Source organism: Fukomys damarensis, unplaced genomic scaffold (assembly GCF_012274545.1).
Source record: "Fukomys damarensis isolate Sample0158 unplaced genomic scaffold, DMR_v1.0_HiC HiC_scaffold_16, whole genome shotgun sequence".
In the NCBI taxonomy this organism is placed as follows: Eukaryota; Metazoa; Chordata; class Mammalia; order Rodentia; family Bathyergidae; genus Fukomys; species Fukomys damarensis.
The window spans coordinates 59564486-59585046 of NW_022900928.1; the positions used below are offsets into that span (position 1 = coordinate 59564486).

Below are 20561 nucleotides of genomic sequence, written 5' to 3' on the forward strand. Positions count from 1 at the left end.
ACAAAATTAAAATACATTTCTTTTCTTTAAAAATGTATCTTGCTGATATTAATGATGGAACTTCACAATCTGAGAAATTTTGAAATCACTCCTCTGTATCACACATTAACAAGCCCAATTCCAGGAAACTTACATGAGAGACAAGGAAGCAATGATAATGTGGCTGTCAAAACTTTATCAAAACTATAAAAGATCCAGTAGGATAGCTTCTTGTGAAAGAAACACTCCCTGACTTTTTCTGTAAATCTAGATTGTCTTAAGTTTGCTTGAGGTAGGGTATATCTTCATTAATTAAAAGGCATTTTAAAGAACTAAGCACCTTTAACAGGAAGGTAGAGCCGTTTTCTGGTAATATGTGTTGCTTGAGGAAGTGCAGAGCCCAAATAAGGTTCAACTCTCAAGAGACTGTTGGGTTGACTTCACTTACTTCATGCAAGGAATGTTGTAGATAATCTCTGCATAACTTCAATTATTAATACGACAAGTTTCTTTTCAGTCTGCATAATGGAAAATAATGCTCACAGTTGTTCCATCCAACTTCAGGGATAAAAATCAAGGTCAGGGATAAACCTATTGCCCCTTTGCAGCGGACATACCAGCCTTGCCACCGAAAGGGAAAAAAAGAACAACAGGCAAGAGAGTGAAGCAGGTTAAAAAAAAAAAAAAAAAAAAAAAAAACCTTAATAAAACCCCAGTTCCACCTCATCTCAACATACTCACAGAAATAAAACACCTTTAGCAGAAAGCTAACTCCAATAGAAAGAGGCCTACCGAATTGAACAATGGCTGAAGAGTAGCTAGCTATAAAAATAAAACTCCTTGAATAAAGAGCTGCTCTGTTCTCCCAGTCCCGAACCCATATCACATCTGGCTTTTGTTTGATGAATCATAAACTCCCCTTTCTTCACCACAGTGATTCATGCACAGAAGTGGAGATACGATGAGCTGTCTCTCCTTGGGACATTAATTCGTTTCTCTCCAGCCTGGAAAATCAGCATCACCATTTCTGACAGGTTGGTTTCTCCACCAGGCTCTATCTCACCCACGTCACTCCTCCCCACTCCCCATGCTTGGAGCTCAGGCCCTATGGCCTCATTGCCACCACCAGCTCCCCAGTTCCAGGCCACCCGGTGACCTCCCAGCCGCTGTCTGTGCTTACTTAGCTCTGACAGTTACAGTCAAATCACTTACGTTTTTGCCAGAGCATGGCCTGTGACAGGATGTTGCCTTTTCTCTTTGAAGCAGACAGTTTGGCTTCTTTAATGTGAGACTTGGGTATGCTTTCCTCCAATGGAACCACTGCTTGCTGTGAGGCTGTTTCCTCAGCTTTTTAAAGGCCTGACTTCTGGCTGCGTAGGGGTGCGTCATCGCATCCTCCCACCTCAGGCACGGGTGCACTTTTCTACAGCAGTGCTGCCTGTCACCCCACTATGTGCATCCTCTAAGCACCACCGGCTGCAGAGTGCTTCACACACAGAGCCAGCCAGCTGAGACTGACAACCACACAGCACAGAGAGAAGGCCATGGCTGTTTGCACACAGCCAGAGTGATGTGCCCGTGTGTGTGAGAGTGAGGGTGTGTGCGGGTGCAAACAAGTCTGACTACTATGTTAAGTCTTGGACCTCCCTGCACAATGAGCCTGAAGACCCCCTGGAAAATGTTAGGTTTTCCCTGGTGCTCATTCAGGTTCTAGACCACTGGGACACTGGCCGGACTTAGCCCGCCTTGAGCGCCTGTTCAACGGAAATGCGATTCCCAGGGGTCACTGATTCTCAACATGGGAGGAAACACCTGTCCTCCTTTCAAGCCTCACTACACAGCCTCCTCATTCTTTTAATATTGCTTTTCTGTTTATCCCACTTTGAAATTCAGTGGCCCCACCCTTTGCCCCAGTTTCCACCAAAAATGGTAAGGCTTACTTTTACTTAAATATGGGAGACACTTATTCTAACCATTGATAGGGCCACAGAAAAAGAGACCAACTTACTCAGGGGAAAGAAGACACCCAGCCTCCTAAAAAAAAAAAGAAAAGCTTATTTTTCAAAGGGCACTCTCTCATAGTGCCCCTACCTAATTAGGAGGAAGTTTCTCAAAAGAAGAGTAAGGGGTTCACCACCCAACAGTTTATGGTGGTGGGAGATGACACTAAGGCCTCCTTCTGCCTGTGTGTGAAGCACATACTCTCGGGCTCCGGTGACCACTAGGGGTCAAATTTGGGGTCAAGACCACTAGGCCAGGGCTCCCTTGGGCAGGTCTGGGGCCTTGTTGCTCTGCCTTCCATATTGCCTTGGAGTGCTCTTGCACATCCTGGGTCCCATCCTGCATTCTCCAGCTTGGAAAATGTCTTCCTTTTTCCTTCTCACAGACCACTAGCTAGAGGTCAAAAAAGTTCTTCACAGTTGAGTCTTTGCCATTCTCTCTAGCACATCTCCTACTGCCATCCTACTACTGACTGCCAGAATCTTCTAGGCAGTACTGAACATCCTGCCAATTGCCTACATTGATACTGTCGTCCTCTCATGCTGAGGAATCTCCCCATGTCTCCAACTAAAAATCAAATCACCTCCATTTTCCAAGACCTAGTTCAAATCTTATCTTTTTTGGTGAAGTTTTCCCTGGTGTGTATGTGTGTGTGTGTGTGTATGTGTGGAGGGGACCACCGAGGGCCTGCAGTGCTTCACAGAGAATCTGGAACACACTGACCCCCGTAAAAGTTCGCTTAGTGAAATTATGAATTACAGTCTCTCATGGGTTGTTGGTTTGAGGGCAGGTCTTGAGGAGAAATCTTGGTCACATAAACAGCTGACTCAGAAGACACAGAAGTCTCTCTTCTGGCTGATTTAAAAGCCCTCACTCAACAGCCTATGAACTTCAGGACAATGGAGGATCTGTGCTGTGGAGGCTGCACACCATGCCTGGCCTGGAAGGCAGCCATGCCATAAGGCCTTGTACCTCCCTGAGAAGGTTCCACTAGAAACGGTGGCACTTTCATCCAGCTTGGCTCAATCCCAAGAGACATAGGACCCCATCAAGCGTCTGTCACTCACTCATTTGATTACCTTAAACAAGTCACGTAATTCTTCTAGTCTTGGTTTCCATGTTTATAAAATGAAGAAACAGTTTTCTGAATGCCTCACAGATTACAGGGGGGATATGAACCCCATTGGTACTCTCTCACATCACTCACATTTTTGTTATCTTATTCTCTCCAAGTCTATGAAATTAATTTTTCTTATTCACCTTTGTTTTTCCTCATAGGCTTAGTACAATGATTTCCATGAACCAATAATATTAACTACTTACAATGCGCCATGCTCCAAGTTCAGCCTTAAATACATTCTAATCTAGTTTACACGCAATTCCATGAGGAAACATCTATCTATTGTTCCAAGAAACAAATTCTTAGGAAGTTTAATTTGCCTAATTTCACAGAGCTTTTAGGTTATGGTGTAGGATCAGATCCACGTTCATATGACAAGATCTAGATTCCTATTTATTAGAGTAATTATAATATACTATAGATATTCATTAAATTGGAATGAGTGAGAGCCAGTATGTTTAATCATACTGATATAGCATCACTACAATTAAAACCGGGAATAGATTAATGGACGTTTATATCTTCTGGAGCAAATCCCTATCCTCTGGGAAAAGAAGAGATCCAGAGGTGCTCTGACAGGTCAGATTTTGTCCATTAGCAGAGACAGTCAAATGACAGAGGTAAGGAAAAATTAGCACCTGACACATTATAATAAAATTTTTAAACAACTAACACAATGAGGAAATTCTAAAATCTTACTGAGAAAAAGAGAGTATTAACAACTGAAGATCAAGAACGATGGTGACAGTTTACTTTTGCACAGCAAAACTAGATGCAAATTACAATGAAGAAATATTGTTAAAGTACAGAAGGAAAAAAAAACTCACTGAACCTGTAATTTTAAATCTAGCCAAACTGTCATTCAAATACTGTAGCATAACAAAAATATCTTCATACCTCCAAGGCCTCACATCAAAATTGCTTTTAGAGGAAGTATTCAAATGAAAAAGGCTGCCTGGGAGGATGTAGCAAAAAAAATATCCAAACAAAAGGGCATCAAATACCTAGGTCAAGTTAATTATAAGAATTATAACAAGGGCAGGGATTTAGCTCAGTGGTTCCACCACCTGCCTTGTAAGCACAAGGTCCAGGGTTCAATCCCATACTCCCCACAAAAAATTATAACAAAACTAGAAACAAAAAGAAAAAAAATCATCCATAACAACACAGAACAAAATATCTAAACACATTAATGTGCTTGCACAAAACCAAGGGATATCATTTACATTGTATTGTATTTAATTTTTTGATATGTAAATTAAGATGAAATCAAAGGGAAATTTAATTACACTGTTTTTCTTGCATAAGTAGGAAAATACAGGTTGATACCCCTTATCTGAAATGTTTAAGACCAGAAATATTTTCAATTTCAGACTTTTTAAAATTTTTACATATACAGGAGATATTGTGGGGTGGGATCCAAGTCTAATCATTTATGTTTCATCTACACTTTATATACATGGATGATTTTGTACAATATTTTAATGTAATTATGTTTTGACTACAACTTGTCACATGAGGTAAAGTATGGTATTTTCTACTTGTGGTGTCACATCAACACTCAAAAATGTTTATGATTTTGGAGCATTTTGGATCTTGGCTTTTTAGATTAGGGATGCTCAGCCTGTACGTCTATAGACAACTTCAAAAAATCAATTGCAGAAAATAATCATAAGTGTAAACTTGAAGTAAGGGGCAACCGCTACTTTTGTTTACCTATAAAAACAGAAATAGAATGTATTATTTTTAAACCAGCTAAATAAAACTGGATCTTCCTATGGAAAACAAGAAAGGGGTATATTTTTAAAAATACAATGAACAAAAAATAGAAATAAGGTGACAAGTTAAAGTTTTAATAGTACAGCAATCATAATGAATACAAGAAGAGTAAGCTTACCAGTAAAAAGACACATTTCTAAGCTGAATTTTAATACTTTAAAAGATCCAACAATGTGATGTTGTAACTTGAAAGAAAACAAAGGATGTTTGTAAGAAAGATTGATCTAACTTTGGTTCTAAAACTAGATAAGGTCAATATAAGAAAATTATAGGTCATTTAATATGGAAATATAAATTCAAAATTCCTAAATATTAGTTTGCATAATTCAGTAGCATACTAAGAAATAATAATAGATAATTATATAATAGCAATACATTATAATACATAAGAGTCATGCCAGTAACACTAGGATCATCTAGAAACTCTTAGAAAACTTATCACAAGGCATTGTGGTACATGCCTGTAATCCCAGCACTCAGGATGCTGAGGCAGAAGGGTTGCCACGAGTTCCAAGCCAGCATGGGCTACATAGTGCGTTTGAGGCCAGCCCAAGCTACATAGCAAGACAATGTATGAAAACCTATCAATGTAATCCACCATATTGATGAGTTGTGAGTAAAAAATTATTAAATTAGCTCAATCAATGCCTAAACATTTGATAAAGCCCAACATCTATTTATTATTTCAGATAAATAACTCTTACAAATTATGAGTAGGAAACTTCCTTAGCTTGATAAAGTATATACCAAAAATCTACAGTTATAATATATAATAGAGAAATTATAAACAAATTCTCTTAAAAAACAAATTGTCCTATTGCATTATGTGATTAATTTCCAAACATTTTCATCTACAATGTTCAGAATCACATATATTAAACAGACACACACACACACACACACCAAATTATGAGTAGGAAACTTCCTTAGCTTGATAAAGTATATACCAAAAATCTACAGTTATAATATATAATAGAGAAATTATAAACAAATTCTCTTAAAAAACAAATTGTCCTATTGCATTATGTGATTAATTTCCAAACATTTTCATCTACAATGTTCAGAATCACATATATTAAACAGACACACACACACACACACACACAAAAACATAAATTGTCTGCATCACATAGTCTGATATTTGGTGTTGGGTAGACAGGAAATTCATATGGCCTTTCGATAAATCATTTGTCATCATTGCAGATATGGACAGACTACACCCATGGTGGCAAACCTATGGCATGTTTGCCCCAGCAAGCATGCAGAGCCCTCTCTGTTGTCATGCAAGGCAAGTAGCCCTAACAGCCAAGCATCAGATAACAGTTGTTTTTTTCTAAACTAAAGCCTCAGTATTCAGGCTGAATTGCAGTGCTGCCACTTTGGGATAAATAAGTGGGTTTTGGGTTGCAGTTCGGACACCTAGTGTCTGCAAGGTTCACCATCACTGGACTGGAGCATAGAAAAACTGATGGCCTCCAGTTTAACAATCCCTAGACTGTGAAGATTGTATATGGGCCAGAAATTAAGGATAATTTTCAAAGTCAAATCTGTAAAAGAAAGATTTCTTGACCTTAGAGTTGAGAGCAGATGGGAGGACTAGCACGATTTTAGAGTAACCATGAATCCAATGTACCATATGTGCAAACATTTTCTGTGGGAGATAGTCCAAAGAGTTTGTGAGAGTCCCAAAGTTAATAATCCCTATTTATCTTAAAGAAATACTGTGATGTCAAATTTTAAGATTTAAAAGAAAAATCTATCTGCTAATTCCAGATAGAACAATAACGGGTTCCAAGGTAAAATGGGTAATCCATAGATAAAATATCGAACTCTATTGCTGCCTATAGGAAATTTTACATTTCCTTTACTGCCTGAGTTAGGTAAGTCCATTTCTCATTTCTCTATCAATCAGGTCTACTATTTCTTTTTATCCTTCTGTCATAATTTCCCTGTAGAGGAGGCACAGACTAGAGTGAAGCGATTTTTTGTTTTGTTTTGTTTTGTTTTGGTACCCAGGATTGAACTCGGGTCCTTGCGCTTGCAAGGCAGGCCACTGAGCCACTGAGCTAAATCCCCGGCCCTGTGGAGAGATTATTTTGAGTCTGAAAGCCCAGTTTGGAATTTAGCTGCAGTGCAAGCCCTGAGGCCTTGTGTAAGTTGTTTAGATTCTCCTACCTACACTATCTTCCTCCTCCAAACTGAAATTAATAATAACAATTGTTGCAATTATTAAATGGAATACCTAGGGTTTTCTATACACACTAATTTTATTATTTGGTTTAGATCAAGACACTGCATACTGAATCCCCTTTGATTTTTTTGTTCTTAAAATTCATGTGTACTACAGAGCCTTTCAAATCTTGCTAATTTCTACTTTTCCAAGAAAAAGGTTGTTTCTGCTATCCTTACCAAAGAAGTAGCTGGGTTCAAATCTCATCTCATTTTCTTAAGTTTCCAACCATCATCTGAAAATATACCTGACAGCTGCACCATGGCTCCTTATCTAAAAATGGCCTTAATGATTGGATTTTCAGTTTTATTGCACCTTAAAAGGATGTTATGGTGAGGCACTATGAAAAAGAAATCTGATCAAGTAGAGTTTGGATCAACCCAAGTGGTCTGGATGGATGCCAGTGTTCAGAAGCTGGGGCTTTATGGTATGTAACAGCCTGCCCTATGGCCAGCTGGAGAGTGCCCAACTCTCATCACTGCCATTCTTGAATGCCCTTTGGCACAAGACAGATGGTCTCTAGTCACAGACAAACTCCCATCAACACAGGCATCTAGCAGGTGTCTATGTCACATTTTGTAGGTGAGAAAACCAAGAACCAGGTGGCTTTCATTATTATAGACTAGGACTGCCATAAATTATCTTTCAAGATAGCCAAGAAAACCTTTCATGCTACTATTACCACCAAATTTGGAAAAATAGCTTTTGTAAAAGAAAATTTCTCCTATTCTAGCAAGCATGTGGTCCTTCCAAGGCAGAATTGCTTCTTTTTTACTTTTTGCATTGTCGTCATATACAACTGAATAATGGGCTTTAATTATTTGATATTTTTGCCATATCTCTGACAGTACCTTACCCCTACTCCCTGCACAATTTTTAGAAACCTTGAGAAATATCTTCCATGACATTTCTACAAATACTTATTAAGCACAAACTCCATGCTGGAAATTGTGCTAGACATTAGGGCTACTGAAGCAAGGAAATCCCTGTATTTAAGCAAGTTACTACAGGTATAAAAAAATTAAATTTTCATAAATAATGGAAAGTCCCACAAGAATTCCTAGAAAACAGTTCCCCCCTCACATTACATGGGATACTTACTATGGTGAGATATTTATCATCCAAAGAACTTGATTCAGCAGGCCTGAAGTGGTCTGTAGCTCTGCTGGTTGGTTGTGAAGGTTCAGGTTTTGTTTTTTGGTTTTTGTTTTTTTCTTTCTTTCTTTTTATTGAGTTTATTGGTACAATCTAGGTGTACAATATGGTTACATTCATCATTGGAATTCTGTACCTTTACATAATAGGTCTTGATTCTCATTGTTTTTTATTTTTTCAAACAAGCACTTCAGGTAACATTGCTTTAATATTTAGGGAGCAACAACCTAGACAACCAAAAACTAGTCCTTCCTTTCTTCTTAAGAATTCCTTTTCTATCTATCCTCTTTCAAGTTCTTCATCAGAGTACCCCTAGAATGCCCTGATTAAAAAGAAAAACAAAAATCTCCAGTTTAAGCATAGAGCAGAATATTCCTTTGTCTAGCTAAGCACTGAGAAATCATCATTTCTCCAAGAGGGAGACTGGCACCAAGAATGCTATGCTCTCAAAATCATTTCTATTCCTGTTGTACCATGGATCTGATGACCCACTCTGCCTCTCGGGCCTCTCACCCTCACTGCTTTTCCGGATAGCATTCAAAAGCCCCCAGTGACAGAACTTCCCCAAAACACAAATATCAGTGATGCTTTCGGCCTGATCAGCCACAGTCCAAAGCCCTATTCCCCCTTGAGCTGAAGCACCAAAGGAGTATAGTAAAGTGAGTTTGTCCAATGATGGGCAATGCTTATCAATCTTCTCTCCTTCTGAATATGCAACAAAAGAACCTCCTCTGCCTCTTCCTGAAACACCAGGCCCCCCAGTGGCTCAGGTTTTTACCAGTTGTAATTTATGATTCCTGCCCAGACACTGTGGAAATAGGAATAGCAATAAAGACTAAGTCCATTTCCTTGTGAGTCAAAGGGAGTTTATAACAAAAAGGCAAAGGTTTCAACATGTGAGCACAAATCTATTTGCATGCGTGCCATGCTCCTCCTGGGCAACGTTCGGTCATGGGTGGAGCTACGGGCCAGCAGCTGCGTTGTTGTTTCTCAAACTGCCCCTTCTCTAACATGATAGGAAAGTAATTTGAATGAATGAGTGCATGAATCAAGAGATTGAGAAGACAAAAAGGACAGAGAAATAAAAGGTAAGTGAAAGAAGAAAAAAAGGAAAAGCAGGGTAAAAAGAGAAAGACAACTCAAAATTGCAGACATCTTAAAAGTTCAAAGGGAAAAGAAATATGCCTCCAAATTCAGATCAATTAATTTAATTTAGGAGGATCTTTAATTAAGGTATTTGTTGGTCATGGTAACACCAGGGTGAGACTAGTAAATAAAGTAAGTTAAGCCTAGTCTGTGTAAACAGAAACAGTCAGATACTAACATCCAATCAATACTGGGTGTTCATGATCCCCTCATCTGGGCAACTCCATGGCCACCAAAGTGTACTATGCTCAGCACATGGTAAAGTCTATAAATGGTAGCCAGTATTGCTGTTACTATTATTGTTATTAATAATGAGTATGATTTTCTTTTAGCCCAGTGTCTACCAGTATATGTGAGAAAAATACCAAAATAATAATTGATATAATAAGCACACAATAAATGCAAATTGACTGGAAGGAGTAATATTTTCTAAAAAAAAACTAAAACTCCCTTAAATAATATATCCCACAAATAGGCCCAGTCATACAATAGGGTGGGGTAGTAAAGGGTGGAGAACAGAACAATTCCAGAAATGTCACATGTGTCTTCCACCTCCAAAGCCAAGAGCATTTCCTATATTTTAGGGACTATTCTAGATACTGTGCACATATTAGTTCATTTAATTCTCATACAAATGCTCTCAAGCATTAGCCTCATTTCACATAAGGAAACAGTATGAAATGAAGAGACTTCACTAAAGAGGAAAGCCACAAGTCTAACCTAGGCTATCAGTTTGACTCCACAGACTCAGTCACCATATCACACTATCTCTATATAAAAACATTGTCCCAAACAGTCAATTGTTCATCCATCCATCCATTCATTCATCCATTCATTCTGCAAATATTTTCTAAATGCAGTCTATTATCATCCAGACTGCACAGGACATTGAGGATATATCAGTGAACAAAAAATAAGGTCTCAGTTTCATAGAGTTTGCATTCTAATGAAGGTAGGGAACAGGTAGAAGATGGACTATCTTCCCACTGAAACAAAGAAAGCAGTATACCAGAAAGTATTTTTCAAAATTAACATCCTTAGGCACACTCATAAAAGCATTTCTAAAAACCCAGCTGAAGGATATAGGTACAAAGCACCAAGAGCATTAAACCCAGACACACTACATTCAACAAATTTAACAAATATCAAACGAATGCCAGCCATGACCTTCATAATGATAAAGTAGAAACTGAACTCAGGGAGGCTCAGGTTCAGTCAGTCAGATCACTGAAGGAGGACCCAGTGCTCTGGTGAACTTACCACTCTCTCCACAGATTCCTCTGGAGGGTTTGACTAGAGTGAGCCCAGAAGCTAAAAAATCCAAGAGAATTCTATACATCCTTGCTCTCCCTCTTTCTTCAAAGACTTCCAACCCCACCTGGGCAGTCCAGATGCAAGTCAGACTGTTTATCTCCTTGAAACAAGACAGTCATTTTGCATCCATAGTACGGACTTCACAGGCTAACACTTTCCAAAGCAAAGTTCTAGAAAGATTGCTAAGTAGTCCTAGACCCATCTCATCTTAAATTTGGATTACCCAATCTATTAAGTTATGCCAAGCCCTGGATTGCAGAAATTTTGCAGTCTGCCTCTTGTAGTACAAGAAGTGTGAGTTCCTTATGGAAACATCTTGGATTTCCATTTTACCCAGAAAATTTTATACGACAGTAATAGAGTATGTGCTCAATAAAGTCTTGATTCATTGACTACTGAAGGAATCTTTTTCAAGGAATGAAACAGTAAATTACACAGCTTTGACAACAGTGGCTGCACCTGAAGGTGAAGAGTGAGTTCCCCAACCAATAAAGTTCAGAGCAGTGGCCAAACTGCGAGGAACCTATTCAAGATACTGACCTATTCGGTAAGCACATAGCTCACTGAAAAGAACAATGATGTCACAGCCCATGTGGACGAGAATCTTGAGTTTTGAGTCAACACTTATTTTTCATTGTTCTGATTTTTCATAGGTTTTTGAAATATAAGAAGGAAATTTAACCAGGTTTGTCTGGGGGAAATATCACATGAGTCCCAAAGTAAGACACAGTTTCGCCAAATGTTGCATGAAGAATTCTACCCTTTCTTCTTTCAGACACTGGTTTCTGGCTCTGTGGCACCTAGAACTTCTGCTCACTAGGACTCTTTCTTTTTCACTATCCTACCAGCCCATGTGTCCTGTGAACTATGTCTGAGGTCTATGTCTGAGGTCTATGACATTTCCAAGCAGCTTGGTCCTTCATTGTGTTCCATTTGGAAAGCACAGGAAAAAGAGAACCATTGAAGGTTTTTAGGTGAGAAGCAATGGGATTGGAATCAGACTTTTTTTAAAAAGTGACTTGGCAGCAAGGTAAAAATATATAGGAAATAGAAGAAAGGGACAGTAGAAATAGAATTTTTCAATCAATTGTTGCAGCAAGAACTAGAGTTAAACCTAGACTAATAGCCAAGGATGATCCCAAGCCATCTGATTCTCACTGTGTTGTCTGTATTCTCAGAATCTGCCACATGGTTGGCACTCGATGCATGTTGAAAAATGAATGACTCTGGAGTGAGTCATTTAAGGTGAGGATCAGAGAAAGAATGTTACCTGTCCATGGTCACTGAGCAGGACAAGGGCTTAAATGAGCCCAGAACCTACCCTCTTGATTCCCTTTACCAGTGATTTCCAAACTTTATCCTATATCAGAATCACCAGAGTTTCTGACTTGGTATGGTTGAGATGGATCAAAGAATTTGCATTGCTAACAAGTTCTTAGGTGATATTGGTACTACTGATCCTAGGATGACATCTGACAATCACTCCCTTAGCCAAGTCTTCTTTTACAATATCTGACTGTCTTTTCCAGACAGCAAGGTCCAGCCTGGCTCTTTCATCCCTTCCAGTTTGGCTCTGATCTTTTCAGAGAACAGGTATTCCAGCCTGTGCAGTGGTAACTGAGCTGGAGAGTTGAGAGCTCAGATCCACAAGCCAAATGCCAGGTGTCAGCCTGCCTCCACCAACCTTTTTCTCCTCTGGTCACATGTGTTATAAAATTTGGAAAGGATTAGATCTCTTAGTATGTGTAAAGCAGTAGAGCAGTGCCTAGCAATTAGTAAGCATATAAAGGTATAACTATTATTATCATATTCTCATGAATGGGTTTGAACGTGGTCCCCAAAGGCAAACTTGCCTGGACTGCAGAGACGTATGAAAATATAAAACAGAGTCATGACAGATTATACCTTGTAATCATCTATATTCATAAATATACATACTAAAACTCATTCAAATAGTGCTAGAGGAGATATTGTTGTGGGTTGGTGCTTTCTGAATCTCCCCTAGGCTTCTTCACGTTTACTGTTATCAGGGAACTTTCACCACTTGGATTCAAGGAATCAAGTTACTAAATCACAGAGTATAAATTCCAATGAATCAAATAATCTAATCTAGGTAGCCACATGCTTCCATCTGCCAGTGGCTGTGATATCAGCTCAAACTGATTAGCCACATTAGAGTACACAGCGGACATTTGAACATCTCCTGCCGTTGAGCCCACCAACACCTTGACACGGCAGCACTGGCTGGCTGTGGAATACAGTCCCCATACATGCCTGCTAAACATCTGATGAAACCAGGCAGAGGCTGGATGCGGTCTGGAATGCCCGAGAGAACTGTACACAGTTGGGCCCTTGCCCAATCCTCAGGTCCAAAATCTGAGTTCAACCAGTCATAAGTTGAAAATATTTGAAAAAAAATATGTTTCTATTGACTATGAACAGACTTTTTCTTGTTATTATTTCATAAATAATATAGTATAACAACTTTATAGCATTGACACTGTATTAGGTATTGTAAGTAATCTGGGAATGATGTAAGTACATAGATGTATGTAGGTGATATGCAAATACTGCACCAATTTTATATAAGGAACTCAAGTACCCATCGGACTGTGGTATCCCGGGGGGCACTAGAGCCAGTCTCCATGGAAACTGAAGGGCACTGTATTTTAATATTTTCAACTTTCGTACTAAATGTAGAAAGCACCATCAGGCTCCTAAAAGAATTTCCTTATTAGTCAGTCCCACCTTTGGAGACAGCTGGCATGAAGCTGCAGGGAGAAACCATAAGGGAAATCTTACAGTTACTAAATCAAGGCCAGGGTCCAAGAAGGGAAATGTGTAGGAGCGAAGGAGGGCTGACCATGGTACACGACCTGCCCTCAAGTACCATCTCATGCTGCTTCTCTGGGAGCTCTGCCATCCTTCGCAAAGCTTCATTAAGCTCGAACTCAGCCCCTTTTCTTAGCAACACTCAGAATAACACTAAAAGATGCCACAGTAAAAAGCAATTAGGAATTTCATTTCTGAAATCAAATCTGGATCCAAGTCCCAGCTCTAGTACTTAAAACTGAACCTTAAGCAAAGTGCTTAATATTCTGTGTCTCAATTTACCCATCTATAAAATACAGATACCCGGCTGCTGTGAGGATCAAACCAAATATAGCATGGAAAGGCATACCACAAAGCCTAGCAATAATATATACCCCATAGTGTTGGCCATTGTCTTACTAGATACTGAGCCCGAGAGTCAAACCAAGAACAGGACCAGAGAACACCAGGAATGAGGAAAAAGATAAGGCAACAAAGACTAGCTCATTCCTGTGATACGTGGGTCCTACCTCTTCCATACATGGTGTTACAATTAATGCCAGACATTAATGCCACCTCCATTGCATCCTCATTTCTACTCCACATGGGCCCAATCCCTTACCCTCCTTGGACATTTGTGTCCAGCTCCATGCCTAGACTAAGAGGCATGCTTCTACCCAAATGACTGATACCAGAAATGGTGCCATCTGGTAATAGAACTACTCCTACTCAATGAGGTATGGGTGTACTTTTGTTGGCCCAACTGTTTTAACAAAGGGGGAGCCCCAGTACACTCACATGCACAGATGGACACTAAACATGGTGTTCTATCCATTAGGTCTTTTTCACTCACAGTTGCTTCATCACAACTTAAGTGTCTCTGGTTCAGAAGAACTGGCTCCTGAATAGTGAGGCCATAAAGTGAGTAAGGAAAAGGCCAACTAGGTTTGAACATAGTGGAGAATTCTTCCTGGAATAGAGCGGGCAGTTCTCAACCACAACCAGGAAGTAAATAAGAAACTGACAAGGCCAGGTAAGCTAGAGCAGGGGCATCAGCTCCTGCCTTCCTTAAGGTGCCCAGAGGATCTGCTGCAGGCGCAGTCAGGAGATGTGCCAGGGGAGGCTGGCTCAGGGTCCCCATGTGGCTTCCTGCCTGGACAAACATGCCTCCGCAGCCTGGGTGGACTGTACCTCCGTAGGCCCTGCAGGCAGCACTCTCACTAGCCCATTGTTCTTCCTCCTGTTGGCAGCTCTTTGGCTCTTGCCATCACTATGCCTAACAACCCCAGTAGAGCCTTGCCTGGTCTGTGCACTTTGAGCAGGTCCTGGGATTCAGTGCTGTCAGACCTAGGGGTACCACAGAATCATAACCTCCTCTATTTCAGGGACCTGCCTTCAAACCTGGCACGAGGCACCAAAAGAGCATGTTGTAGATAGAAAGGCTATTCAAATAATAAAGATTTTCAACTGATTTCTATCCTCGGAATCTTAGTTGTTTAAATGAAAGCAGATCACCAAATATAAAAAAACAGAGAGAGAAAAGGGGTCTAACCCCGATGAAAAGGAAATTTGTAGGGCTTATAGGCTATCTTTCAGGGGTCTCTCACTTCTTCAGCTTCCTTGACCCTCAGTCCAAGCAGTCCCACAAACATTTCCAGAGATGGTTCACCCTATATCATGCTCCTTTGAATTCAGCCTGCACACTAACATCTTCCAGAGTGACAGGAAGATAGATTTCCTGCATTATCTCTACCTCCTCAGCCAGGGCAACTGGCTGGCACAGATATCTCCCAGAAGCCTCCCCAGAGACGTTCCTGTCTTCTCTCAGGCATGGCTGGTCCAGACCTGATACCGATGTTGAAAACCACAGTTTCAGCCCTCAGATCCTTCAACCTCCTCCTCAGCTCCTATGCAGAAGGGTGGCAGGGGGTCATGAAGTAGCAATTTAAACCTGAGACATGAGGGCAATTCACAGACTAGGTAACATTCTGAAATCTATAGCACCCTGATGGGGGTACCCAGTCTGGTTACAGAAGGCCCACTGCACTCTACCAAAGCAGTGCATCAGTCCACTTTGCCCTTCTCAGACTTCTTCCAGGTCAACCTCACATGCCCTTCTAGCAAAGTCCACCCATACACCCCTATTCTACCCCAATTCCAGCTGGTACAGCAGAAAAGTGACTATTCATTAAGATAGGTACATTCATTATTCCCTAATTCTTTACCAAAAGCTAAGATGATTTTCCATATGTCTGAGGTTCCACTGAGTCTCCCTGAAAATCCAGGCAAATTGAAATCATAAATGTAGATGCAACCACAATGCCCGTGGTTCATACCCATACTGACCTACAATATACTCTTATGCATTGGTCTACTCCCCAGCATCCTTCAAAGTCTGTCCTCAGACATACAACTTTCACAAAATTATTTTAATCCTTTTAGTGGGTTTATGATTCCATTCTTACTTTAAGATAATTGGTCATAATTCTATTGAATCTTTAGTAAACATTTAAGTATTCTTGTATGTCTTCATTATTTAATCATTGTATGGTGGGCAAGAACCAAACCTTCTTCAAATCTCTCATGGTGTCCAGCACTATGTTTTATATTGTGATTGTCACACTGTTGGTGTACCATTACTATAGGTTGACTGATGCATGCAATTGGCTAGGTTCCCGTAGTAGTCATAGACCTGTTTCATTCAAAGAAACAAAAATAGGGCTGAAAAAGAACATAGTATTAAATACACATTTTAATCTCTTAATTTCTTAGTTCATTTCATATTTCCCTATGCAAACATCTGTAAATTTAATCTGCAAGACAGAAATCTCCTGTCTCTCAATACCCACAATTCTTCCTTCAATTCACTTTCAAAATGCAGCCAAAAGTCTTAATTTTTCATGCAAATCTATCATCTTCTTCCCCTGCTTTAAACCTTTCAGTGATTTCCAATTGCCTTTAGGCTTTGATCCAAACCCATTTAACTTCCTAGACCCTACAGGTCTGGACTTGCTGCCTTTCAAACATTACCTCCTACCACATTCCACCATGCTTTCTAGGATCAGGCATACGCAGATTGCACTCCTCAAAACATCCATCCCAGTGTCTCTCTACTCCAAGTCTTTGTACATATTTTCCCATATACCCTACCTTCTTTTCCCTTCCCCTGCATCCTTTCACCTGGCTTTCAACCTTCATTTTCAGATTTAAGATCCCTTACTTGGAAAGTACTTACCAGAGTCCCACACATAAGATCTAACCAATAGCTAGCTTTGTGTATGGCATACTATGCTTCCTCTTCATTAGTAGTCTTCTTGCTTATTTTCCCTCCAAGATCCTGTGGTTACAAATAGTGCATGTCTTATTCAGTTTGGTATCTCCAGTACTAAGAATAGTGCTAACTGAATAGAACTGAAATGTTACCATATTTCAGCCAAATGCCTGGGCAATCTTTTCTATCTATAATGCTTTCGGCTCATAAAGATACTGTGCTTCAAGTGAGTGCTTTGAGATTACTGTCTTTGAAATAAAATTTACACTTAAATAGTGTGCAAAATAGACTCTAATTCAGTACAATTTAGCTTAGCAAATAAAATCATTTACTTCTGCTACTACAGCCTTATTCTCTCCCCTGTCCACAACCCCCATTTGTGGTGTGAGGCTTGTGCAGCACAAGAAGGAAGAAGCATAATCATGACCTCAGACATAATCATTGTCAATTAGTACCCAGTATGTTGTTGCTATTTTAGGTAAATAATTCCTATCCTTACTACTGTGAGAAATGGTTTTAACTCTGTAATTATCTACAAACCTGTGACAGCTTCAACAGACTCACAAGCCACCAAAGATGACTTCGTGCGTACACAGTTGGCCAACTACAAGTGGAATGTGGCTTCAGAGAGCATTGTTAGTTCATTCTGGACTAACATATCTCAGATACACTTTGGTCCTTCAGTTTAAAGCAGTGGCTCTCAAACTAGCAGCAACAAGCATCAGAATCATGTAGCAGATTTAATATAATGTAAACTGCTATGCCCATCCCCAGAATTTCTGCTTTGAGACATGTAATTCAGGCCTGAAGTTTTGCATTTCTAAATTCCCAGATGATGCTGGGGCCACTGTGAGGAATCACACACTGAAAACCTCTCACTTAAACAAGGAGTGGTTTTTAGCCCTGGTTCTGAATGATATTTGTTTGTTTAGGTTTTTTCAATACTATAGAGCATGAGTGGGGTCTGGGATCTGTTTTGTTTGGTTTGGTTTGGTTTGGTTTGGTTGTCTTGGTTTTTTGAGACAGGGTCTCACTATGTAGTTGAGAATGACCTGGAACTCACTATGTAGCCCAGGCTGGTCTCAAACTCACAGCAATCCTCCTACCTCAGCCTCCCGAGTGCTGGGATTACAGGCATGCACCTGGGATCTGTATTTTATAAATGTATCACAAATGATGTATATGCATGACAAAGATTGAGAACCTTGTCTTAATGTTTATCCCTACTCAAAGGTAATGCCCCCTATCAGGGGCTAATACTTTAAAATGGAATCACAGAGCTGGGGATCTAGCTCAGTGGTGCCGCCACCTGCCTTGCAAGCATAAGGTCCCAAGTTTGAGTCCCCAGTACCATAAATAAATAAATAAATAAATAAATAAATAAATAAATAAATAAATAAATAGAATCACTGATTGACTGTTAGCATGAATGAGTTCTTGAGATATTTCAACGTCAGGAAAAGGAGTACGAAATTTTGGAGTTACAGGGATATATGGACGAGGCACACTCAAAGAAGGTGAAGTGAGGTGGTGAAGCAACGTCTTTACTCATTTCACTAAGCAAGTTGTCCGGTCTATAGGAGCCCTTTGCAGGAAGTGCCCTTGAAGCCACAATTCCCAACTCCTTGGAGGCTCTTACTATCTTTGGCTCTGATTCTAAGAAATGGGCAATGTGAACAATCCAGCTGGGCAAATACTCTGCCTCATCCTCTGGTTACCACTTATTTTCTGACCATGGAAAAACTCTTCCCCTAACTTCCTGAATACTTCATGTTCCAGAGAAAGAGTGGGAAGCATCCCCATATGAATTTGATCATTAGATTCTCCTTGTATATATGCGCTAAATAGGACTTAAACTTCACTGCTTTCACTAGGACAAGTGACAAATCTCACTAGCAGAGAATATTCAGCCAGATGCTTAATCCTATGCCCTTTATCTCCAGATAAAATAGGTGGTAGGAAGTTGGGGGCAATATTTTTTCAGTTCCTTCTCCCAGATGCAAGCTTTGAGTATTATTGCCCTCTGGGAGAGTAGAAGCTATTTCTTTAGTCCCCTCATGGCTTTAAACTGGCTCTGTCATTTAAGGGAACTGCTCCCATTGTTCCTGGAACAGCAGACCCTGAGTATGAATTCCAAATTTAATAGAGATTCCACTCTCTAACTACACCATCTCCCTCCCAGAATGGGCCTGGATAAAAGGGGAATGAGACTTTCAGGTCATAGCTGAGGTTGGTGGAACTGGATACATACAGGAAAGTGGCTAGAAGATATGAGGTCCTCCTATTCCCAGAGTCACAGACATGAGCTCTGTGGGACCAGGATGTGAAGGTGTTTCCCTCAACTCTGTAGTCCTAAGAATGGACCATACACAGACTTTATTTCTGATCTTCAGAGAGGAAGGGGAGACCCTGGAAAGAACCAGGATGGAGGGCAGGGAGAAGAAATAGTTGCAACAGAGAAACTTACAGGGAAATAGTTCTGAGAAGCAGGAGGGCTGGGCTTCCTCTTACTGGACAAACAAGCAAGATATAAGACTTAAGGTTTGTACCTCATTAAACCAAAATTAAATGCCAACAAAAACCACTACATCACTATGTGCTTTCATATTTACTGAATTAGATTGGATTCTCTATGGGAATGCCCCTCACAGTATCTTTATCACTTAATTCAGGATAAGCACTTAGAAGACATATATATAGTGAATGAATGAATGATGCTATTGTGGGCTTTGTACAAAGATAATTGGAGAAACTTATCCCATACTTTATTGAAATATATAATCTAAAAAAATCATATATTTTTACTTCTATAGTATTTATATAAGAATTTTTATATTGCATTATCTATAGAAATCTAAGGAATTTAAGATTTATATATAAATTTAAGAAATATATAGATACATTTATATATAACATATACACACATATAAAATCAGAAACTGTAATAATAACAGTAAGCCCATCTGAGAGAAAGAAATTTTTATGTCAGGAGGGATTGTTGCCTATTTTTGCTATATAATCAACACCTAGAATAAGTTTGGCACTAGCAGGAACTCAACAAATATTTGTTCAATGGATGAGTGGATTATGCCTCATATAGCAGCCAGGGATGTGCCTTCAAGATCCTTCCAAGGCTAGTGTGTAGGAACGGTAGGGTTGCCACAGAACCTATCCAGCCTTCCCAGCCCAGAGGCAAGTTGGCATATGCTGTGTTTGTACTAAATGCTCCTCTGAGATGCCTTAAAGAGTCTCTAATTTGGCCGTGAATGGTCTTTCAGAATCCATGATGCGCACAAAAGGCAACTTTTTTAGACAAAGTTAAAAAAGAAAAGCAAATAAAAAAATTAATACCACAAAATAAATGTCGCCACATACTCATTTCTACATTACAAATTATATTAACTTGCTAAGAAATTCAATGGAACTGAATACCTCTTTGCAGAGTGGAGCCCCCAAGCAAAAATTTCAGAATGAGTTCCTTTACCCTTCTGAATTTTCAAACCAACATCTCTTCAGATGTGGGGGCCAGAGTGTTCACATGGTGTTCATGTTTATCTTCCTATGAGCTCTTAATTAGCACTTGTCTCTGGATAGAAAGCTGCTAATTTTTCTACTTTAGAAACCCTCAAATTATAGCTGCAGGTTACAAAGATGAAACACAGTTGTGTACATAGAAATGTATCTGAGATATCAACGAGTTAAAGATGAGATGTCAAAAGGCAATTAACTGTGCTTTTTATGCTTTTTAATCCCAC

At 39.7% G+C, this 20561-nt stretch overlaps 1 protein-coding gene across 6 annotated transcripts in view; it reads right to left on the reverse strand.

The window, feature by feature from the left end:
• The window catches only part of Pou2af1 (POU class 2 homeobox associating factor 1), a 130344-nt gene that overhangs the window by 22460 nt on the left and 87323 nt on the right, over positions 1-20561 (reverse strand). The window contains exon 1 of one of the 6 annotated variants that reach the window (XM_019205495.2): positions 1192-1308. The exons of the other annotated variants lie outside the window; for them this stretch is intronic. Within the exon in view, the coding sequence (XP_019061040.1) occupies positions 1192-1207 (16 nt within the window). The 5' untranslated portion in view covers positions 1208-1308. Of the gene's footprint in view, positions 1-1191; positions 1309-20561 lie in introns of those variants that run through there. 6 annotated transcript variants of the gene reach the window in all.